The sequence below is a fragment of the Mucor mucedo genome (genome assembly GCF_025094135.1).
Source record: "Mucor mucedo strain NRRL 3635 chromosome Unknown EV154scaffold_70, whole genome shotgun sequence".
NCBI classification, from domain to species: Eukaryota; Fungi; Mucoromycota; class Mucoromycetes; order Mucorales; family Mucoraceae; genus Mucor; species Mucor mucedo.
Window position 1 is genome coordinate 51214 of NW_026252354.1, and position 23558 is coordinate 74771.

A 23558-nucleotide genomic window follows, 5' to 3' on the forward strand; every position below is an offset into this window, starting at 1 on the left:
TTTTAATACAAAAAAAAATAATTTTTTTAAAATGGGGATGGTTATGCAAAAAAAAAAGGATAGGGAGGGGGGGGAGGAAATAAGGTTTTTTGGTATAGATGAGAAAATAGATAGTAAAGGGGGGGATTTTTAAATTTTATGAGAGAGAATGAGCGGCTAAATGATAAAAGCAATTATCACATACGCGAGAAAAGACGGGCTTGGCTTCTTTATCAAATAAAGGAAGACGGTTACCACTATGAGTGTTACAATAGATTTGGCCACAACCTCTACAATGATGTTTACGTTGAAACCAGTTAAATGTATGAGGACAGTTTTTAAAAGAACAGGTGTTCACTTTTTCGTCCTTTTGCCATTGATCAGGGTGCATCAAAATATATTTGGTCAAACGATCGTGTTGTGTTATCTCTAATGAGTATTGGTGTTGATATACACTCGATTGATGAAATGTGGTGATATCATCCTGTGTCGTTGTCGCTCGAAGCTATATATGTGAACTATAAGGTTAGCTTATAACTCTATTTTTAAAAGAAAAAGAGAGAGACTTTACCCTGTCTGGAATCAAAGAAGCCTCAACGGTAGTACAGACACCTTTTACAGCAATAATTGTATCAGCGTCATTTTTATCCTTTTTTTGCTTGATGGTGAAACCGGTGGTACTGGATTTAAGCCCCTTATAAATTTCAGTGTAAAGGGATTTGATGGGGCTTATGTTTGTAGTAGTAGTAACCGGTGTGGGTTCATCTGCTGGTGCTGGTGATGGTGCTAGTGCTGGTGGTAAAAATGGTTGGGATGGTAATGTCGATGATGGTGGTTGTATTGTTGTTGTTATTGTTGTTTGGAGTTTGTCGAGCAATGATTGTTGTTGTGCTACAAGTGCCTTGCATGTGTCCACCTTTGTCTTGTATTCGTGTTCATTGTAATAAGGGGAATTGTGGATGAATTCTTTAATGTGGGTAGAGTAACCAGTGATACTGGAATTTAAATTTTGGATGAGTTGCCCACGTTGTTCCACATCTTCAACAAGTGTGTTACTTTCCTCCTCATTTATCTTTTTATGAATAAATGGCCTCATTATTAATTCTGCAGAAGAAGATGAAGAGGAGGTGGATGGAGAAAGACAATTATCTTCTTCTGAGGAATCTGTTGAACTATTACCACAGTCTTCTTCTTCATGAGGATGATTACAGGCAACACATTTTCTAAGATGGCCAATTACTCCTTCCTCTACCACCAATCGGGATTTAGCCATTTGTTTATCTGACACTTTATTATTATTGACGACGGCGATGACGGATTTAGGCCTCAAGTTCATCATACTGTGTCTTCTCTTTAACAATTTATCCTCTCCTACGTTTCTCTCTTGTTGCTGTAGTGCTTTTTGTTTCTTGATGATTTCAACTACATCATTGACTCGTACATCTTTACAAATACTGGCAATGGTGCCTCGTCGAATTGAGGAGCGACGACGAATCACATTGTTATGGTTACTGGTAGTGGTTGGTAGCATAATAGGCGGTATCGCGTATTCAGTCATTTTTTTTTAAAAAATAAAAAAAAGATGGGGAAAAAAGAAGTAAAAAAAGAGGGGGAAAAAAAAAATAATAATGGGCGTATTTATAGTAAATAAAATAATAATGATATCATGTGCAAGATGATACACACTAGGGGCAAGTGTATAATATATAAAAAAAAAAAAAAAAAAAAAGAGAGGCAGAATAAAGTGTCAATTAAGGTGTGCTCCTCTCACCATATCAGAGATGAAACGTTTATAAATAAATAAAATTTGCTCACTTTTTCTAAGAAAAAGGATGAAACTTGTAGCAGATTTTATTTACAAAAGTTTGTATCATTTTTCTCTCTCGGATCGACTAAATTTTGTTCGGACCGATCTTATTTAATCTTATTTTTTTTTTACTACATCACCCAAACATAGCTGCGCCTCTCCTTGCATCCTCCCCATAAAAAAAGTCTACATCACTCTACATTGAATAAAGAAGGGCCGGGATAGAGTGCATTACATATTAAAATTTACAAATTACTTAATAAAACCTCTTTTCTTTTTGTGATTGGCTGATTTTTTTTTTTTTTTTTTTTTTTTTTATATCTCCCTTTGGCACGCGTACCCCTTTTTCGTACATACACACACACCTTTTTTTTCTCTCTCTCTTTTCTCTGTCTCTCTCTCTCTTTTCTTTTTCTTTTTGCAGGGAAAAAAAAAAATGGACACCTCACGAAATACCCACTACTCTTCTTACCCATACCAACAACAACGTGCAGCACAGGACACAGTGCAACCACCATCTAAAGAAATATACCAATATGATGCTCCTTGGTTGACTTATGCTTTAGATTGGTGTAAAACACCCATTGAACAAAAGAGTTTCCGATTAGCTGTCGGTAGTTTCATTGAAGACAGTAACAATAAGGTAAACATCTCTTTTTCTTTCTTCATCATCATCTCTCATTAACACTACCTTTTATAATAAAGCTACAAATTATCTCTCGTACAGACTTGCTGGAAAACAATGGTTCTATCGACCAAAGAAACGATTTTACACCAGTGGCCGAAGCAGACTCGTATTATCCCATCACAAAAGTCTTGTGGGAACCACGAAAGGTAAAAAAATAAGCGAGAGAGAGAGAGAGGGTTTGTGCGTAAAACGGGGTTTTAATATTTCTTTCATCAGAGTGATGCAAGAAGTAGCGATCTTTTAGCTACCACAGGTGATATCCTGCGAATCTGGGAATTAGTAGATGATCCAGGTTACGGACAAACTAATTCTATCAACAGTTCTAGTCGAGCTAATAATCTTCCCGGTCATCAACAACGACTTGTGAAGAAGGCAGAACTTGTCAATGTAAGGATTTTTTTTTTTTTTTTATTATTATTATGTGTGTCATAGAAAAACAAAAATAGCATTTAGAAAATTAATGACAATCTTATACATCTACATTAGATGAAGCAATCCGACTTTTGCGCCCCATTGACATCATTTGATTGGAACGAAACAGATCCATCACTGGTAGTGACATCGAGTATTGATACAACATGTACAGTTTGGAATGTTGAAACAAATCAAGCCAAGACACAATTAATTGCTCATGACAGTGACGTGTATGATGTAGCCTTCATGCATGGTTCTGCTGATACATTTGCTAGTGTAGGTGCAGATGGTTCGGTTCGATTGTTTGACCTGAGATCATTAGAACATTCTACTATCCTCTATGAAGCACAACAACCTCCACCCACAGCTAATTCAAGCACACGAGATCGCATGACTTCGAATTCAACGGTGCCATTATTACGTCTTCAATTCAGTCGCATGAACTCTAATCTATTAGCCACATTTCATATGGATTCAGCCATTGTTCAAATCCTCGATATTCGTTACCCTAGTGCTCCTGTAGCTGAACTTTCAAAGAGTCATAGTGGTAGTATCAATTGTCTCTCTTGGTCTCCTACTGAATCAGGTCAGATTGCCACAGGTGGTGATGACTCTCAGGTACTCGTCTGGAATATCAATCAACAATCTTCTACCAATGACAGTCGTTCTTATTACCATCATCAACAACAAAACTCACAACAACAACGCTATACGCATCAACCACCACGTTCTGTACAGGATCCATTATTGGCTTATGTTGCGGATGCAGAAGTCAATTCCCTTACCTGGAGTAAATCTGCTCCTGAATGGATCGGTGTGGGCTTTGGAAAGACCATCCAAGCACTTCGCGTGTAAAAAAAAAAAAAAAAAAAAGTCATTCTACAATAAACATCATTTTTTTTTTATTATTAAAAGTCTGCCATGGCAATAAAGGAAGAGATGACCAGTAAAATTAATAGAGTAGAGAGAATTAAATCCCGTACTTTGGCCCAAATCTCATCTCGTTTACAAGCGGCAGCAATCTTACGTTCTAATTCCATCAGACGGGTATCAATACTAATGGCTTGTCGAAACTTTTCAAAGCGTGATTTCAAGTAAGCATTACGTCTCTTGGTTTCCTTTATCTTTTCGGCGTTACGATACGACTTGTTTTCATGGGCCTTCATGTCTGTGAGATGGTCATTTTGAATACTCACTAACGAATAAAGATACATGTCCAATTGTGCTTGCATCCCGATTAGGTTTTCGCGATACCGTCTGATTTCTTCCTTATTGTATTCGATACGTTTCATCTCTCGCTCAATGTCGTCATGTTTTTCACACAAATCCTTGTGTATCAGGGTCATTGCCTCATCTAATGTGCTATATCATCATTTAGTTTTAAACTCTAAAAAATTAAGGGTTTTTTATTGTTCTTACATGTAATCCTTGCTTATCTCTTCGTCATGATCGTCAGTAACCATGACGATATCTCCTCGTATTTGATTGGCACTCTCATTAATCATCACCCTCTTCATCGGTTTCTTTTCTCCTTTGATCACTGTCCTCACTACCTCCTCTTCCTCCTCCTCTTCACGTGATCGAATAGGATCTATGATTCGTATCGAAACTAATTTATCAAATTAAAAAAGGAGGGGGGTTTATTATTATTTAAGCACACAGAAAAGAAAAGAGCAAGAAAGGGGGTTACCATTGTCTGGTGCCAATTCTTCGTCGTCACTGGTCAAGTTATCCGACAACTTTTTATATTGACTTACAAAGCGAGTCTTACTCGAATGCTGTTTAAGACGATGAACAAAGTTTGAAAGTGTGGGTTTTCGCGTTACGGGTTGTTGTTGGTATACCAGTGCGTTATAAAATAACTCTGGTTCGGTTTGTCCAGCTCTTAAAAAATCATTGACTTCCTCAAACTCCATGATTTCAAGGTTTAAGAGAAGAGAGATGTAATAACAATAAAAAAATAGAAATAATAAAAAAAGCAAGTTGCCTTAAACAGCCCTCTCACGTGTGTGTGTGTGTGTATGGAATACCGTGACATGAATAAATTTAATTTTTTTAATTTACAAGTGGATTAAAGAGTAGACGGGAGCATCCAAAACCTCAGCACCGTGCAAGAAATCAAGCTCCATGACAAAAACGTATTCAACAGTCTTGGCGTTACACTTCTTGATAAGCTCACCAGCAGCGGCAGCAGAACCACCAGTGGCAATTAAATCATCAATGACAATCACACGAGCACCTTCCTTGAGAGAAGCTCTTTGGATCTCAAAGACATCCTATGTATAGTGTCAGTAACAAAAAAAACCTCCTCCCCATCTCTTTTTCTTCTTTCTTTTTACCTCTCCATACTCCTTCTTGTAAATGGCTTGAGCACAGTCTCCGGGTAACTTACCTTGCTTACGAACAGGTACAAAAGCAGCACCTAAACGAAGAGCAACCAAGGGACCAAATAAGAAACCACGGGCATCAAGACCTATAAAACCATTAGTTTATCCTGCTTCCTATCTCGTATGTCATTCCTCTTTTCAACAACTCACCAACAACAGCGTCAATCTTTTCCTCATAAGTAGCATTGATATGTTGAACAATGTTACAGATGAGTGCCTCAACAGCAGTGGGATCTTGGAAAATGGGGAACATGTCCTTGAAGACAATGCCCTATGTTCACTTTTTTTTTTAGCCTCTATTTTTTTTTTTTTTTTTTTTTTTTTTAAGGTACCTTTTGGGGAAAGTCTTCATGTGTACCAAGTAAGCTCTTGAGACGTTCAATATCAGCCATGTTGAATATAAATGTTAAGAATGTAAAATTAAAAAAAAAAAAACTATCAAATACTCTTTTTGTGTGATGGGGTATATTTTTTTTTTTTTTCTAATCGTGACTGTGTAATCTCTAAATGACGAATTTTTTCCCACATCTCTAATCTAAAGTGTAGGTGCCCCTCCTAAGCGCACCTTTAATTTAGACTTTTTTTTTTTTGCGGCACAAAAAGTTTAATTATCAAAAAGCTTAAATTGAAGCATTCTTTAAAAAAACACACACACAAATCGTTTTCAAAGATACGTGAGAAAAACTAAAAAAAAAAAAAGGTCTAGATAAGAAGGGAATTGTACAATCAAGTTTTTCTTGTCATACCTATTCTTCATAAACAGGGGGTTGTTCGCTTATCTTATCATGTATATCTTGAAAAGCTGCAGTCTGTCATTAACAATTTATCTAACCGCTTTTTTCATTTACATTGCATGTATCTATTGAACAACAATGGAAACTCTTATAGTTGATGTCCATTGTGAGTTTATTATGAAAGCACACGAAAGAAAATAATAATAATGAAACTATGAATAAATGCTTTTTTTTTTTTGATAAGTGCGCCGTATCTCTAAGACACAAGAGAGAGAGAAAAAAAAATCATACCATCTTATTGTCAATTCACTATCTAAATTGCACTTCAGATAAATCTAACAAATAAATTTACTTTGTACCAGAATGGGTCTATTTGTTATAGCAAACAATATATGTGCGGCGTATCATTAAAGGTCTTACACCACCAGGGGGGGGGGGGAGCAAAAAAAAAAAAAAGATACAATTTGGGAAATCCCGAGAAAACGTGACTAAACAAACATGCAGTGTTTGTGATTTTGAGTAGATTTCCATAAGTTAAGAATTTCGCCTTTGGAAACTTTACTAAAATCATTTCCACATTTGACATTACTAAAGTCTCTGTAGCTTCACGATCAATACAAACAATAACATTTTATTAAAATACCTTTTTCACTCTTTCTCTCCGCATATTTTTTTTTCTTTGAATAAAAACACGTAAATCTTTTTTTTTTTTAAAAAAAAATAACATTCCTGTCAATAAATAGTATGAATCAATTTCTCAACAACACCACCTCCGACGTACCTGAGAATCCACAGCAGCATCATCCACAGCAGCCTGAACAGTTTCAGCAATTCCAGCAACAACAACAACAGTACCAACAGCAACAAGAGGATGAAGTCGAAGAGGAGGAGGAGGAGGAGGAAGAGCTCATTTCACCTGATCACCCTGGTGAGTGGACTACTGCTATTGAAAGTATCTTGCTGCAGTGCATTTTGGATGAGAGATTTTACCAAAAGCACTCCCAACTTGACAATGATGGTAAAACAAGATTATGGGTGGATCTTCATGCAAAATTCATCCTCGTACCTGAAGTTGTTCAGTATGCAACTACACATACACGCTTCCAATCAAAATATCAACAAGTCAAATACGCTCAGGATAAATTTCAGGCGATAAAAAGAGTCTTCGGAGAGATTTTAGTGGATATCAGACGTACTGGTTCTGGCGGAGTTCCTCCTGAATCAAGATATGAACATTACATAATCATGAAGGATATTACAGCCCGTGATCCATTCTTTTGGCCAGCTTATACCATCGAAACATCAACCATTCAGGATGGTGTTGCAGGAACTACCATTACTACCATTCTCCAAGAAGATGGAGAGACATACACGAAAACGATGTCCTCTACTCCAGCATTTTTAAGAGAACATTTGGACGAACTTGTTGCATGTATCATGAATGAAGATGTTGCTTCGGCTTATAGTCCTCCCCACCAAACATTAACACCCACTGCATCACCATCACCAACATTAGCATCAGCAAGAGCAACACCGGCAGTCACATCAGTGCCAGCTCAAACACCAGCATCGGCATCAACACGACCTACTTACTCTGCTGTAAGGACTCATGGTTTAAGTTTACAGGAAGCGTATCTTCAAAACGCTGAAAGATATACACAATGCATGAAGACAACTATGAGAACAATGACGGAGCAATTTAGCTCAATCAATGAAACTTATCAAAGATCAGTGTTGCAAGCAGCGGAACACCGTCGACTGGATAGGTTAAGTAGAGAAGCCGAGTCAGAAAGAAGGGAAAGACTTGCAACATTAAACCGAGAATCAAACGAAAGAATCGCAACATTAGACAGGAGCACAAGATTAGATATGATGCGAGATTTAATGAATCTCTTTCGTAATCGTCAACCAGCAGCACTCGCACCAGAACCTACAACACCAAGTATCAACCCTGACGAAGGTATCTAAGCTTTGGTTTAGCATCTTTTCGATTTTATCGTCATTTTTTTCTACATTTTGATCCATATTTTATCACTCCCCTTTCCATTTCCTGTCATATATCATAACCAAATAAGCCAAAGTATTTTGCAAAAAAAAAAAAAAAAACAATTTAAACGTCTTGATGTTCTTATTAGGCTTAAAATCTTGAACAAACTTGATCTCTTTACTCTTTTTTGGTTCTTTCCAATTTTTCCTTCTGATGGAGTATTTTTAAAGCGGTGAAAATGGGGTCTTTTGGGTCCAAGTGAATTATATCCATAGCCTCAAACTGCTCTATTTGTTCCGTTTATTCAATTTACATCGATTTGTTGTTTGAACTCAGACAGCATTTCAAACAAAACGTAAGTTTGTCGGGTCTCTTAGGGACAGCCAAATTTTCTTAGGGACAGCCAGGGTGCGCGTAGTCATAATATTGAGATTATGATACTTTTATAGACATCAAGAGGTCAATATAACTTAACAACTTGAAATATATACACATTTATTATAACCAACATAGTTTAAACTAGTATATGTGTTTTACATCTTACTTTTAGCTTCTCGTTTGGACTTTACCTTAATATTTCTGCGTAAGATTATGATCAAAGGAGCTCATAGGCGAAAGAGTGATGATAGAATTGCCAAAATAAGTATAAATCGTTTAATATACATTTATTCGTAATTGTTACATTGTTTTTGATTGTATATCCTTGTTCCCAGATCTACAGAACATCCAAATCACAGATCTTACGTTGCGACTAAGGAAAATTTGGCTGTCCCTAAGAAAAGCGTAAATTTGTTGTTCAGTAAAAGTATTGGGATTCATCGTTGAGCGTAATAATGATATATATACCAAAAGAATAAAGGCAGAAAAAAAAAAAAAAAAAAAAAAAAACGAAATAAAATATAAAATTCGAGCAAGTAAATATAGCAGACAGCGTAAAATTAGAACAAGTCAATGTAGTGGAAATATGTATGTACGCTTGCACATTTGTTTTACTTCATTTGGAATTAAACCTGGTAGTTTCTTCTGTGATTTCCAGATCGTATTTTTTTTCGCTCCCCTGGCTGAAAACCCCAAAGGTCTTCGCCAGGGAGGCGGATTTAACCCCGAGCAAAACCTCAGTGATAAAGTAAAAATGTAACCAACATGTAGCCACAATGTAACGAAAGTGTAACTGAACCTGAACACAATAATAAGTTTTTAAGTTGAAAATTTACCAGGTAAAGAAAAAAAAACCGAATTTAGTACAACAAATATCTTCGAATTTGATATTACTAAAGTCTGTAGTCGCACAATTACTACAAACTTTCACTACCCTACGTAAAAAAAAATGTAAGTCATTTTAGTAGAATTTTCAATCTGCGTAACACTTTGGTTGCATTTTACTATATCTGGAATTAAATCCTTGTAGGTTTTACTCGGGCTTAATCCTGGATTTACTTCGCCTCCCTGGCGAAGACCTTAAAAATTTTGCTCCTTTATTCCACATTTTATCATAATGAAGAAATTGCTTTTCACACTATACTTAGTTTCATTACTTATATGTACCATTCAAACTGGCGAAATAACTGGTCGTAATGCTGCAGGTAATAACATAAAAGTGATTGTCCAAAATATTTTTTTAACAGTGGATCCACCTTTTTTTTTTTTATAAAATCGTATCATATAGTTTGCGGTTTTGCATCTAATAAAATATTTTGCTATGGAGGAAGTCCAGGCGCTTCTAAGTTTGACAGCAGTATGTTGTCTTTAGATATAAAAAATCAGCCATCCAATATCGTTTCCAATTTATACAACAAATGGAAAGTTATTCAACAGAATAATTCTGAATTAGTAACTGAATATCGATACGATAGTAACTTTGTGATGTTACCTGATGGTGTTTCAATGCTTTTTGAAGGTGGAGCTAATGAGAAAAACAAGACCATTGCCAACAAAACTGTTATTTATAACACTGCTGAAAATGTTTGGCATACACTTCCAGATTTCAATGATCCCCAAAATGGAGGCTTTAGACAAATGTAACCAGTTTGTCGATATTTTTTTTATATATATCTGCAATTAATCTTTTAACAATAGCTATTCCGCATCGACTGTTTATATGCCTAATATTAATTGTGTTGGATTTTACGGCGGAAAGGAATTGTAAGTGCTATTCTACGACTGAATAACTTATTTTTGATAAATACAGTATTGAGATTTATTTATCATTTTTATAATAGACACTCGGATGGAAGAAACTATACCACACTTACTGGCAGCATCATGACTAATGTGGATATTTCATACCCCGTTGGTTCAGACAAACGCATAATACTCCACGAATCTTATGTCGGTTTTTATTATATGACTCTGTTAAACCTTACCGATAATGTATGATACACGCCATAAAGTTAAGATTTAAGCCATCTGTATCAACATTTATTATAGACTTGGCATACTGTACCTACCGAACCGCTTAGAATCGATCAAAACTATCCTTTTTTGCCTATTTACCAATCAGCAACATACAGCCCCATAACAAAAAAAGTGTATTACCTTGGCGGAGTCTACCATACCCATATTGATGAGTATGTTGTGCCTCTTAGTTACACTATTATATTTGATACAATAAGCTCTAATTGGGAAAACCAAACTTTAAACGCTCCTGTTGATGGTTCTGCTATGCCTGCTCCTAGACAACTTCACACTGCAACACTTTGTAAAGATTTTATTCTTTAAAAAATAATTTTTCTGTGCATTTTGTTTACAAAACTTTTATTATTTAGTAAACACACAAAAAGATATCCTTGTTTATGGAGGAACATCCGAAATTGCCGAAACAACACAACTAGGTAAAAAAAAATGCTGCCTTATATGTCATAATACATCAAATAGACTAACACCTCTTTTTTTTTTGTAGCTCTTCCAAATTATGTATTTACATTAAACGTGGAAACGTTAACATGGATATCTCATGACATTGACATACCGTCAACAATTTCAGGTCCAAGATTTTATCATTCAGGTTTGCGTTCTGTAATGTAAGGCTGGCATCTCCCTAACATTTTTTTTTGCTAGCCGTTCTTGTAGATGAGACAAGTGTTTTCATCATGTTTGGTAAGCCTAGAGTTGGCGTATCAACCACCGATAATGTCTTGGTATTAGATGCAAGAAATGCTTCAGCAATAGCTTATTCAACAATATATCCCTTGGCTGATTTAAAAAAAGAAAAAACTGGTATCTCTACTGGTGCTATTGTAGGGATTGTGGTAGGGGTTTTAGCTTTAGTAAGTATTTTTTCTTATAGAGATTTATTGTTGGATTTCTACTAATTTGCATTAACAGCTTTCGATTGTCCTAGTGGCTGTATTTTTGTGCATCAGGAAAAGAAAAAGAGAAATGGCTAATGAACCAATGGAACAGTTAGAAGTCGACTGGGATAATATTGACACTGAGTTTAGAGAGGAACCACCCGTACGAAGTACGTTTTACAGTAATTCTATGAGCCCAAGCTCAACGATGATCTCATCACCCCAAGTTCCTTCATCCATTGGTGACCCTAACGTTATAAGAAGGTCTATGAATGCGCCCGCATTGCCACTAGAAGTAAATCTCGTCAAGCCCGATGGTGTTAATGAATTAGTTGAATATTCCAAAGCGAGCAACGAAGCAAAGCTATCATAGTAGTATAATAAACATCATCTTTTTTTAAATATAGTTAAAAGAGAGTGAAATAAGAATGAAATGAAAAAACTTTATTTGTTACAAGCTCTTCTATACAAATTGCTACTTCAGGTGACTTTTAGGTTGTTCAAATTAAGGTTTTGCAGAAAATTGAAAGTATCATATCCCTAATTATAATTAAACTATATGATAAGATACTGACCTATATCTTAACGAAGTAAGTGCGTTGTTGTATGTTTTAAGACCTCATTTATAGATTGGCACTATCTCCTCAGACTATGAAAAGGTGTTTCCCTTTGTTTTGATCCAATAGTCTAAGAAAGTGTTTGACCAGATTGGGATGATGTGTAAGTTTGATATGGGCTTTGCGAATATATATGCGTTCTACTATCATCGATGCTGAAAAGTTGATAGGTAAACATTTTTTGAGTTCCAGGCTTGATAAAGAATATCTTTGGTAACTGCTGGATTAGTGAAAATCCAGATGACTGAGAGAGGGGGTTGTTGATCTGAAGGATAGTCAGGTTTCTTGGGATGGAATCGACAGCTTGGAAGATGGTGTTAAATAAGTTGTAGTGGTTGGTGATAGAAGTAGATCAATATTATGGCAACAGTAGTGATAAAAGATGATGTAGTATATTCCCATTATATGATCACAGTCCATATTTGAGGAGAGTGTACACGTCCAGTGGACAAGCAGTGTTGGGACTATAACTCCTCTAATAGGGGTTGTAACCAACACCACTGAGACTCTCTTAGTTGAATGCCAAATTCCAAGATACCTACTCCTCCTAGTGATTGTGTTGTTGGTAGAGTTGACAACTTGAGTTTTGAGTACATTCGAATATAAGGGATTAGTATCCAACTGAATGAATTTCAGTGATCTGAGGTTTAGTCGTATGAAGTAACCGAATAACATGCTACAATGTCGAATAATGTAAGGAATTTAGGACGCTAGCTCGTCCACGGATTGACAGTTATCGTTGTTTGTGGATGTTGCATGCAGCATAATCAAGTTGATTAATTGAATAACAGAGTTGAAAATCTAGACAATGTAGTGAAACTGTCGAGTAACGGGAGTGCCACGTAGTAATGTGTTGGTTTAACAAGAATTATTTCCAAACCTTAGAGGGTTTGATATTCTAAAAAAAAAAAAAAAAAAATGCGCAGCAGCCAAAAGTCATGTTACACACATGAGAAAAAAAAAAAAAGAAGGTAAATCTTGCATGAAATCAAGCTTAAAATAATTTGTAATTTATATTTTTTTCATTTTCATTAAATATTAAAAAACCAAGACCGCTTGCGCCCCTACGTTCTTGGAAAAATGGTGACCACCCTTCCCACAAAGTGGAAATCCATCGAATAGGACGACTGACAGTTGATATCGATGGTTTTACCGCGTACTCCGGAAAGATCAGCGAGAGCAACCCCAAAGATTTCGCTTGTCAGAAGACATTTTTTTGTGAAGAGAAAAAAAAAAAAAAGAAAAAAAAACTCGTCGAGTGAAAAAAATGTGTCCGTTTTATACCTTTTTTTTTGTGTGGATCGAATTCATCAGTTACACATAAAAATTTTGGGACTTTCATCTTGACATCATTTGTTTACACATCAAGATACCACACTATTGGCTCATGAATCGAAATTTATTTTGGCTTACCAAATTTGGCGCATTTACGTATATATTGTATTATAAAACGAGTACGCGACTGCTCTCTTTTGATGCGCCTATTTTTTTTTTTTTACAAAAGCGCGTCAATGATGGAAATGGTATAGGTACGGGCAAAAAAAAAAAAGTAGACAGCAGAATATAAAAAAAGTTATACAGTTACGCGCAATAAAGTTACAGATGGTTTATCAACTTCAATTCATATTAACCATATAAAACATTGTTAACTGTGACTTTGTATGCGAGATGGAGTAGATCTTTTTTTTTTAAAACTCAATAGGGCAGGTGGCGCGTGCGCACAGCCTACAGTTTGGAGCGCCTTCTATATTAGGGTCTCTCATTATACTTCTTGGACTTTACCGTTTAGAATAACATGAACTACAGTAAAAAAAAAATTCTTCCCAAAACGTAGTGAAAACTGTCAGTAGAACAGTTATTTGAAGGTACTACTTGATCATTCCTATTCATTACCCATTAAAAGCTACATGGTGTGTTTACAATTTAAAAAACAGGGGATCGGTAGAGTCAAGTAATCACAAAGTCTCTGGATAAATTTTATTTCTTTGTAAAAAAATAATGTGTATAGGTGATCAGAAATAACTTTCCTTGTACATCATAGCACATCACACGCTGACGTCTTGCTATAAAACGAGTGCTTACTTCTTGCAACACCCACTGTTTATTTTCAAATTTCTTCACCTCCAGACACGGACTGGACTGAGAGTGCTTCCAGTTTGCATCGTCTTCTCAGCAAGATCCTGATAATTTTCTTCTGACTTTCAGTTAACGTGGTACGTCTTTCAGTTTGTGCTGATAGGATGAGTGTCGTCAAAGCAATTCAGCGTTTTTTCCATGTCCTTTATATCCATCTTGAGGTGGATAACGGCTGTACACCCCCATTTTACCTGTCTTTTGGTTGGGTCTCCTAAGTACACGCTCATCAACATTACCGCCTTCTATTATCCTCCGTGCTGATACTATTACAAAACCACTATAGTCAAAGCATACAAACTTTCCACAATTCTAGTACATTGGTATTGTCCAAACCAGTTTTATGTCGCTTTATTGCCTATGGAAGCCTCGGGTGGAAAGTTCTTCTTGCTAACAACAGCCTTGATGGCATCACCATTGTCAGTCTCATATGTGTCCTTTACTTCTTCAACATTACGAGCGAGCTATAGTCAAACTTGTTCATGAGACCTTTTGACAATAGGCCCATTTTGATCTTTGAAGGTGTTATTACCAAAAGTTTGCTCGAAGCCATCGTTAAGCTCGAGCAGAAGTGCCTGAATCAGCAACCCAGTGTCCTTGATGTCTTATTCTGTCAATCCGTATAATGTCTTGAATAAAAAACCTGTTTGTGAAAAAAAAAAAAAGAAGCTCTGTCCTGCAAAAGTGATGTCAAAACTGAAAACCCCGATCGCATTCTGCTCATAGACTTATAGCCCATTTTATCAATATGCATATGAAGAATCATTACAGCTACTGCCTACTAGAAGTTCATCATGCATGAAGATTTATTCAAGCCTTTTCCTCTTTATAAGAATCAGAGGATAACAGATCTTTTGGCTGACCTGATAATAATCTGACTGGATAAGCTGTCCCACAGGTCAAACAGATCTACAGCCTACTGGAAAAGAAATAGTACAGTCATACCCACTGAAACGTTTCATGGTAATCAGCGTCCAAAACACTGCCAAGTCATCTGCTTTTTTTCTTCTTTTTTTCTTTTTTTTTTCTTCTTTATCTCTTCAAAATGTCCGCGACAAGTAAAAGACGCGTTTGATTTGAAAAAGGTAATCCAGCAAAACGATAGCGCACTGTATCTTAAGTAATTAACCTGTCGTGTAAAAATAGCCTTTGATACAAACGAATTCCAAAAAAAAAAACAATAGGGAGATCCATATTTATTTTCTCATCTGTGACGATACCAATATCATCAGTAGGGTAAAACTAACCTGTCTCAAGACAGTCTTGCTCCCTCTTAGTGGGCGAACAATCCAACTCTTACAGAATTCTGCTTCAATTTATCTTGCTCAAGAATTTTGATTGGATGATTTGGATGAGAAAATAATTTTTGAGAAAATGGACGTAAGTGTATTTCTCTTTTTAAAATAAATAGGGGGTGCCAAACATTAAAAAAATCATTTCCTTAATTTTTAGGAAAAATTCCCGGGAATTTCTTCCCCTAAACTTTGCGGGGACGATTTTTGGTGCCCGAGATTTTCTGTGCAAGAAAATTCATGCCCGAGATATCTTAAACAAGAAAAGTGTACTTTTAGCCAGTCACTCACACATAAAGAAATCCTGGACTCTTGAAAAAAAAATTAGGTAATTTTATAAAAGCTTAATATCTGGGACCCCCTAATAGCTTTAGTCGCTGACGCCTATTTTGTACGTCTATTTTTATATAGAATCAGCTGGGCAGTTGCTTGATTCTACAATGTAACTGTAAAAATTCCATTTGGCGCCTAGCGGGAATCAACGAATACTTTTAGATACCGCTAAAGACTCTACAAGCTGCCATGATCCCATCCAAAGTCAGGCTAGTTCAGAGGATCGTGTTTGTGTCTTGGAGCACGATATCCAGACATGTTATACAGTCATTGAAAATAATGAAAAGAGAATTGAAGAACTCATTAAAAAACATGCTAATTATGTCACTAATAGCCAAAATCATATCGACAAATTGGTAAAAGATCTCGAATTGAAGACTACCGCTGTCGGTATTGTCCAGGCTGAAGCCAATCAAAATATTACAGCATATAAGGTCTTGCATGAAAAAAGACCTTATCAATCTAAATTGATCAAAGATAAGCAAGATTTAGAAGCCCAGGTTGATACTTTGGAAACTGAAATAATTAACAAGGATAATGATCTCGAGGTGTTACGTCAAGCTTTAGAAGTAAATGACGCTGCCTTCTCTAAAGCAGAAACTAGCATGAAGAGTACAACGAAGAAATTAAGGTTCTTGATGAAGAAGGAACATTAAGTTATAAATAAAATTATGTATAATAGTATCGGTTGAAATAGTTAAGATGACGGGCCTGAGGTTTAAGATGACCATTAAATCCTATTGATTGTGTTGAGACGAGTTTATGAAAGTGAAAATTTGACTTGAGAAAGTTGTGCGTACGCAGTAATAATGAATAGCATTGATTGTCTTGAGAAATGAGTAAGTGTCCTGTATTTGTGTGCCTCTTTTTTACGCATTCATTGGCCTAGTGATATAGTTAGAGATCTTCAGAAGCTCCTTTAACATAAAATTCAGACACTCAAGAGTATGTTTTCGTATTGGGCACATGTACAGAAGTGTGTTTTACAGGCATGTAATTGTTGATACTGAGTAAATAGAATTACGTTTTGTGGAACACTGTGTTAATGCTGTATTTGGTTTTTTTTTGTGAAAGAGACTAGATCTTTATTGTTTAAAGCCAAGAGAATTTTTTATATTTAGAAAATGCAGTTGCAGGGTCAGTTTTAGTGCAGATACTATCGCATAGGCACGCGAAAAGGTTTCCCAAAGTCGCATTTCGTTATAGCTTTATATTAGATGTTGCATACAAGAATATGATTCAAGTGAGCATTATATATCTGAGGGAATACCATCTAAGTCAAATTATTTAAAAATATATTGGGACCCAGTGTTTATTTTTCATCCAAACGCTATTGCATTTTTCTGTTGTGAAACTGAAAAGTGCAACACATTGAACTATATATGGATTTATTACTTGTATAAGGAACGCTTTCGTTGCACGGTCATCAATTAATTTGATTCATCTCATAACATTTACACCTAGTATATCCGTAGATACTATTAACGTTGTTACTGTCAATTGGAATTCGAAAAGACATGGCAACCATTTTATTAGCCTTTTCTGATGGTTCGCACAGTACTTTTAAAAGTGATGAGTTTGGATTACCAGTTTTTTTCGCTTTAATTTTTACAATTAATAATTAATTGGTGCTACTACTGTCATCGAGAAAAAAAAAGGGGGGGCTGTATCTACCGAGATCTAAAAGTGACGTAATTAGTATATTAGTTACCATAGTGTAGAGACGTACGCAATATAAATTATTACTTACATGTCGCTCATTTTCTCTAAGTTATTGTCGCGAATAACGTTTCTAAGAGAGAGAGCGATGAAGGAAAACTCTCCTTCGATACATAATCCGGACATTCAATTGTATCATGTTATGATTATTCATAGCTTATGCATTTTACGCGTGTTATTTGTCATAGGTTTCACAAGTATGCTGCAATTTTCGAGGCGCATGAGTTATAGGCTGTCTTATATGGGGCTGAAATTAAGTTTGTGTCTCTTTTTACCCTGGTAAATAAAGTCAAAGGCATATAACGTATCACAATATTTGTCAACGTTTTCCGATCGTTTTTTTTTTTTTTTTTTGGTATAAATAGGCTCCTAAAAGAAAATCAAAATACTTCTATAATTCAATACAATATGCGTCTTTCTATCATTGCTTCTCTTGTCGCTATATCTGCCACTTCCACTTTGGCCTATGTAGACAGAATTGTTCTTTTTGCTGACAGTATGTCAGATAACGGTAATGTGTATAAGCACTCTGGTTTCCCTCCCTCTCCTCCTTACTGGGAAGGTAGATTCTCTGATGGACCTACCTGGGCTGAACATGTTGCCGATAGTATCTCTATTCCCTTTGAGAATATTGGTTATGCTGGTGCCACCACAGACAATGCCGATGCTTACTCTGAATACAATGGTTATGTTGTTCCTGGTCTCAAGCAACAGATTGAAACAATTAAATCCAAGGGTACTTCCAAGTCTCTTTACATTATCCAAACTGGTTACAATGATTTGAACGTTATCAACACACCTCAATTTTACAACGTTGTCAACCAAAACTACACGACTGCCGATATTGCTGCTAATGTTGTTGCCAGTACCAAGGCTATTATTAAAAAGTACAAGGCTAAGAAGTTTGTCTTTATGAGTCCACCTCCCTTTGAGCAATGGCCCTTTATTGCTGATGCTGATAAGCCCAGAGTTGCCAAGTTAATTGAAGGATACAATGCATTGGTCAAGTCCGAACTCAAGAAGAATATTCATGGTGTTGATCTCAAGTTTATTGATGTTCATGGTTGGCTTAACAAGCAATTGGCAAATCCCGAGAAATTGGGTCTTTCCACCATCAACGGACCTTGTATCTGGGGTCTTGGTAATACAACTGCACCTCTTTGTGATGAACCCAAGGAACACTTTTTCTTTGATTCTTTCCATCCTAACTCTGTTGTCCATGAGGCTTTGGCTAAATCTACCCTCAAGGATCTTAAGCGTTGGTACAACATTCACCAATAAATTTATTAGATAATACACACACAGATATATATTTTTTACGCCCACTAAACATAATAAATTGTTGATGCATCCAATCAACTCTATTTTTAAATCTAAAAAAAACCCCAATATTCGGTTTCTAAATGAGTTCAAAAAGAAAAGCCGGGCCTGTATCTAAGGGGGAGCGAAACACCGCCTATTGGATTGTTTCCCTTGCGGAATAACAAACACGAACAATGAAAAAGTATGATTAAGGATCTAATAATACCAACAAACCTTGTTAAAATAAGTCAAGTGTGGACCATTTATTTTTCTTAGTGAGCTTGAATACACCCCCTTCTCTCACCCCCTTGCTGCTTGGACAATCAACTTTATACTTGTATTAAAAGAAGAAAGAAACCCCCTTTGTTTTTAATTTAAAATAATTTTTTCGAGGTGTTTGAAAAAAAAAAAAAATATTAAAATATATACTTGGATCACGTATTTGTTATTTTAATTTCGCTTCTTTTTTTTTTTTTTTTTATTCCTTGTTTGTAAAGAGTAACTTTATTTTGTAATGACAACACCTTACAGTGAAACAACACAAGGTGAATGGTATCAATTTGATCCCAATGTTCATTATTATTACGATGAGCAAGGTCAACTTCATTATTATGATCCCAATACCAATCAAGAGTGTGATTATCAACCTCATTACAACCAACAACAGTCCGCATCGGAGAACACTTATTATCACGTAGACAAGAGTATGCCTCAAACTTATACCCCACCCATTGCCAATAACACCGCACATGCTTCCACCGCCACCGCCCCCACCGTTGCCGCTGTTATTAATTATGCAGAATTGGCTTCATCTAGACAACCCACACCCGATGTCTTTTTACCTTGTCCCGAACCCACCTGCAACGGCGAAAATAAGCCCAAGTCAAAGTTTTGTGAGGAATGTGGAAGACCTCTCGGGGCCATATCACGATCAGCTACACCTGCTTCTACCACAAACACCATGACACCTTCATTAGCTCCATTGACAAAAGCATTTTCTCAACAACAGATTGGAGACTACAACTATTACCCTCATCAAAAAGATGAAACCATGTATGTCCATCCACCAGTTGAAAGACCACCTACTGCTCCCGTCTATTCCTCTCTCGATGCTTCTAATAAACTGCCCATCTATCCTCCAGCCAGTGATCCGAGACATCAACCCCACTTGTATTACAATGGTGCTCAACATCAGTCCATGCAAGATTTGTACGGCGCTTCACAAGTACAACAACAACAGCAACAACAACAACAACAGCACCAGCATCAACACCAGGAACAGTCGACAGCGACGCGAGGCATGGGGTATAATACCGGTGCTGTCTATGATCAGCATTACCAACCTGCACAACCTGCCGTGGATCCACTTGGCAGAGCACGAGGTTGTCCTATCGTCACTTTTGGGTTTGGAGGTAAAATGCTTGTGACTTTTCCACGCACCGTTACCAACTATTACTCGTCTACGGTCAAACCACAACCCGGTCCGATCAAGATCAAACATTTGAAGACCATGATTCCAAAGCCAGCGTTTCCAGGTCCTATCTTGGGTGATAGTAAAGTGGGCACGAAACAAAAGAAAAAGGATGTGGCTGTGTTTATGACACACATGCTGAATACATTTGAAAATCATAAGCAAGGTATGGCTGTAGGTTCCTTAGATTATGAACAACTACAGGCAAAGATTTTATTATGGCAGTTAGTCAAAGTATTAGTGGAGACTGAAGGAAGCATAAACGACAAGTAAGATAATAAAAAAAAAAGAAGGCACACTATAAAATTGCACCACCGATTCACATCATTAAAAAAAAAAGACTAACCCCTCTTTCTTTTTGTATGGGGAAATTAGAGATAAGATGGATCAAGCGATTTTACAAGTATTACGTCCAACACACGTTGAAGAAGAAACCAATTTCACCATCCCTTCTTATCCTGCCAATACACCTGAGGATGCAGATGCAGATTTATCAGATCATATGCTTTCAAAAATCGAGCATTTCTTATTAAACGGGGATCGTAAAGGTGCCGTGGATTTTGCAGTACAAGAGGACCTATGGGCCCATGCCTTGATTATCAGTAGTTGTGTTGATAAGGATTTATGGCAAAGAGTCATCACCAATTTCGTCGATAGAGAAATGAACGCTACACCCGAAATGAGAAAACAACGAAGATTTAATAATATTGCTGGTAACAATCAAGCTTTACGTGTCATGTATTCCTTGTTTTCAGGTGCTGGTGGCATAGCCAGTAAGTTATATTATTAAAACCCTGGGACAGAAAATCAGCTAGATTAATTTTCTTTCTTTTTTTTCGTTCATAGTGAACGAATTTCTTGTCAGTGACGTGCAACATGTCAATACACCTTATGGTTTACAAACAGTAACACCGCCTGCTCAATTATCTCAACTGGTTAAATGGAGAGATACATTGGCCATCATGCTGGCAAATCGGACACCTCGAGATATAGAAGCCTTGACGGCATTTGGAGATATCATGAAGGAACAAGGATGGTTAGAAGCAGCTCATATATGGTATGTGTTAGCAACGTGTCAACCAAAAAAAAAAAAAAAAAATTGTTCTCACCCACTCCCTCACCTTTCAAGTTACCTTCTTTCACCTCAAAATGCAATGCATTCGGGAATTGATACAATTCAGGTCCGATTAACACTTTTAGGCAGTGATACACCCAACGTAGAAGCATACCAATTATCCGAGATTTTTGAATTCGCACAATCTTTACATACAGGAGCGTCAGCATGCTTGCCGTTTTTACAAGGTTATAAATTGGCTCATGCCTGGATTTTGTCCGATTATGGATTATTAGACGAAGCTGAGAGATATCATGACGCCATAGATCAATCCATTAAATCCTTTACCAAGGGAAGCCCTTATTTGCATGCACAGCTCATAGATCAAGTTTTGGCGCTTGGGACTCATTTACAGCACGCTCGAAAGAAAAAGAATGGGTAAAAAAAAAAAAAGATGTATATGCATGTTATAGTTTCATTCTGACAGCTCTTTTCTAGTGTTGACCCTGCATCGTGGCTGAACCCTAAATTCCAGAAAAAGACATTAACCTCACTTTGGGGTTCATTAGAAGGAAGTTTTACAAAATTCGTGAGTGGAGATGAAATCGTTGCCCATGAACCTGCTCCCTCCAGAAAATCCACTGAAATCATGAGCCGTCCGTTTTAAATTTTCTTTACCAACACACACACACACACACAAAAATAAAATAAAAAAATATTACACAGTGTAGATATAAATTGAGAAAAACAAAAAATAATTTATGATGGTAAAAAATGTACAGTCGAGAATATGTGTGTTTTTTTTTAAACGGATAATTCGGCCTTGGTATGATCTTTAAGAGAATCAGCATAAGGAGCCAATGCAGGCTTCACATGCTTGAGCAAGAAAGAGTCGACTTGTTGAGGAGCACGACCAATGAAAGTAGAGGGATCCAATAAAGCAGGAAGTTCAGCCCAGATAGGTTCGAAATATTTAGTCTTCTTGATACGTTCAATCAAATCGTTTTCTCCACCTTCCATCTTGACCACAAAGGCGGCCTCATGAGACAACACACGGATCTCTTCGTGACATTCTTGACGATCACCTCCCTTCTTTACCATGGCCATGATAACGTTCTCGGTAGCCATAAAGGGCAATTCTTGGAGAATACGACGTTCAATGACCTTGGGGTACACAACCATACCTTCAAAGATGTTTTGTAAGGTGGTCAAGACAATATCGGTCGTCAAGAAAGCTTCGGGAAGTGAGATACGACGGTTAGCACTATCATCCAAAGTACGTTCGAACCATTGAACAGCACTGGTTTGAAGAGCATCGTTGATGAGGATCATCAAATGACGAGAAAGAGAACACACACGCTCTGAACGCATAGGGTTACGCTTATAGGCCATGGCAGAAGATCCAATTTGATCCTTCTCAAAAGGTTCTTCAATCTCCTTCAAGTTGGCTAAAAGACGGATATCGGTGGCAATCTTATGAGCAGAAGCACCAAAGCCAGAAAGAGGATGGATGACATCAATATCAATCTTACGAGCATAAGTTTGACCACACACAGGATAAGCTTCCTTGAAACCAGAGAGCTCAGTGACCAATTGATCTAATTCTTCAACCTTATCATGATCACCATTGAAAAGAGCCATGAAGGAGGCTTGAGTACCCGTAGTACCCTTGACACCACGCATCTTGAGATCATCACGTGCACGCTCAAAGTTACGTAAATCCCATAACAACTCTTGGATCCATAAAGTAGCACGCTTACCAACTGTGACAAGTTGAGCAGGTTGGAAATGAGTGAAACCCAAAGTAGGTAAAGCACGGTATTCTTCAGCAAACTTGGAAAGAATGTCAATACACTTTGCGAGCTTCTTGATGACAATATCGTAAGCATCCTTGATAATAATCAAATCACCGTTGTCTGCATTCTCAAATTAGCATGATGGATACAAAATAAGAAATTTAAAAACTTACCAGTAACGTAACAAGAAGTAGCACCCAAATGGATAATGGGGGCAGCAGCAGGAGCAACTAAACCAAAGGTATGGACGTGAGCCATCACATCGTGTCTACGCTTCTTTTCCTCTTCAGCAGCAATAACATAATCAATGTTAAAGATATTGGCCTTCATTTGCTCAATGGCCTCTTCAGTGATATCAGTCAAACCAAGTTGTCTTTCAGCAATAGCCAAGTTGGTCCAAAGTTGACGCCAAGTAGAGAAACGCTTGTCGTCAGAAAAGTTGTAAGCCATCTCCTTGGAGGCATAACGAGAGGTCAAAGGTGACTGGTACTTATCGTGAACACCGGCCATTGTTGGGGAATTGTTCTTGAAGGAAAATATAAAGGATGCGGAAAA

At 36.8% G+C, this 23558-nt stretch overlaps 9 protein-coding genes across 9 annotated transcripts; 5 read left to right on the forward strand and 4 right to left on the reverse strand.

Moving 5' to 3' along the window:
* Positions 1 to 136: 136 nt before the first annotated feature.
* EV154DRAFT_423831 (uncharacterized protein) lies at positions 137 to 1075 on the reverse strand (the record flags this gene model as incomplete). The annotated part of the gene is made up of 2 exons (XM_051596162.1): positions 137 to 463; positions 551 to 1075. The coding sequence occupies 2 exons, from the start codon at positions 1073 to 1075 to the stop codon at positions 137 to 139; spliced, it is 852 nt and encodes a 283-aa protein (XP_051455828.1).
* Positions 1076 to 2085: 1010 nt separating this feature from the next.
* On the forward strand, positions 2086 to 3801 carry EV154DRAFT_514610 (WD40-repeat-containing domain protein). Its single transcript, XM_051602153.1, has 4 exons — positions 2086 to 2429; positions 2492 to 2620; positions 2691 to 2861; positions 2961 to 3801. The coding sequence occupies exons 1-4, from the start codon at positions 2223 to 2225 to the stop codon at positions 3741 to 3743; spliced, it is 1290 nt and encodes a 429-aa protein (XP_051455829.1). The 5' UTR covers positions 2086 to 2222; the 3' UTR covers positions 3744 to 3801.
* Positions 3766 to 4839, reverse strand: EV154DRAFT_514612 (uncharacterized protein). Its single transcript, XM_051602154.1, has 3 exons — positions 4579 to 4839; positions 4308 to 4497; positions 3766 to 4250 (listed from the first exon to the last, which is right to left on the reverse strand). The coding sequence occupies exons 1-3, from the start codon at positions 4802 to 4804 to the stop codon at positions 3797 to 3799; spliced, it is 870 nt and encodes a 289-aa protein (XP_051455830.1). The 5' UTR covers positions 4805 to 4839; the 3' UTR covers positions 3766 to 3796.
* A 58-nt stretch (positions 4840 to 4897) lies between these two features.
* Positions 4898 to 5710, reverse strand: EV154DRAFT_446181 (adenine phosphoribosyltransferase). The gene is made up of 4 exons (XM_051597101.1): positions 5608 to 5710; positions 5426 to 5546; positions 5228 to 5361; positions 4898 to 5164 (listed from the first exon to the last, which is right to left on the reverse strand). The coding sequence occupies exons 1-4, from the start codon at positions 5665 to 5667 to the stop codon at positions 4949 to 4951; spliced, it is 531 nt and encodes a 176-aa protein (XP_051455831.1). The 5' UTR covers positions 5668 to 5710; the 3' UTR covers positions 4898 to 4948.
* A 952-nt stretch (positions 5711 to 6662) lies between these two features.
* On the forward strand, positions 6663 to 8415 carry EV154DRAFT_514616 (uncharacterized protein). The gene has a single exon (XM_051602155.1). The coding sequence runs from the start codon at positions 6754 to 6756 to the stop codon at positions 7975 to 7977; it is 1224 nt and encodes a 407-aa protein (XP_051455832.1). The 5' UTR covers positions 6663 to 6753; the 3' UTR covers positions 7978 to 8415.
* A 1060-nt stretch (positions 8416 to 9475) lies between these two features.
* Positions 9476 to 11690, forward strand: EV154DRAFT_514617 (uncharacterized protein). The gene is made up of 9 exons (XM_051602156.1): positions 9476 to 9579; positions 9663 to 10014; positions 10073 to 10138; positions 10216 to 10366; positions 10424 to 10694; positions 10762 to 10827; positions 10896 to 11000; positions 11054 to 11262; positions 11321 to 11690. Exons 1-9 carry the CDS (start codon positions 9492 to 9494, stop codon positions 11657 to 11659), a joined length of 1647 nt encoding a protein of 548 aa, XP_051455833.1. The 5' UTR covers positions 9476 to 9491; the 3' UTR covers positions 11660 to 11690.
* Positions 11691 to 17785: 6095 nt separating this feature from the next.
* Positions 17786 to 18831, forward strand: EV154DRAFT_514626 (SGNH hydrolase-type esterase domain-containing protein; the record flags this gene model as incomplete). The annotated part of the gene is made up of 1 exon (XM_051602157.1): positions 17786 to 18831. One exon carries the CDS (start codon positions 17789 to 17791, stop codon positions 18659 to 18661), a length of 873 nt encoding a protein of 290 aa, XP_051455834.1. The 3' UTR covers positions 18662 to 18831.
* A 365-nt stretch (positions 18832 to 19196) lies between these two features.
* Positions 19197 to 21966, forward strand: EV154DRAFT_446185 (Sec23-binding domain of Sec16-domain-containing protein; the record flags this gene model as incomplete). Its single annotated transcript, XM_051597102.1, has 7 exons — positions 19197 to 19348; positions 19388 to 19739; positions 20016 to 20422; positions 20529 to 20926; positions 21000 to 21210; positions 21283 to 21645; positions 21706 to 21966. The coding sequence occupies 7 exons, from the start codon at positions 19197 to 19199 to the stop codon at positions 21872 to 21874; spliced, it is 2052 nt and encodes a 683-aa protein (XP_051455835.1). The 3' UTR covers positions 21875 to 21966.
* EV154DRAFT_544520 (adenylosuccinate lyase) lies at positions 21943 to 23544 on the reverse strand. Its single transcript, XM_051604605.1, has 2 exons — positions 23177 to 23544; positions 21943 to 23123 (listed from the first exon to the last, which is right to left on the reverse strand). Exons 1-2 carry the CDS (start codon positions 23511 to 23513, stop codon positions 22012 to 22014), a joined length of 1449 nt encoding a protein of 482 aa, XP_051455836.1. The 5' UTR covers positions 23514 to 23544; the 3' UTR covers positions 21943 to 22011.
* Between the last annotated feature and the right edge of the window lie 14 nt (positions 23545 to 23558).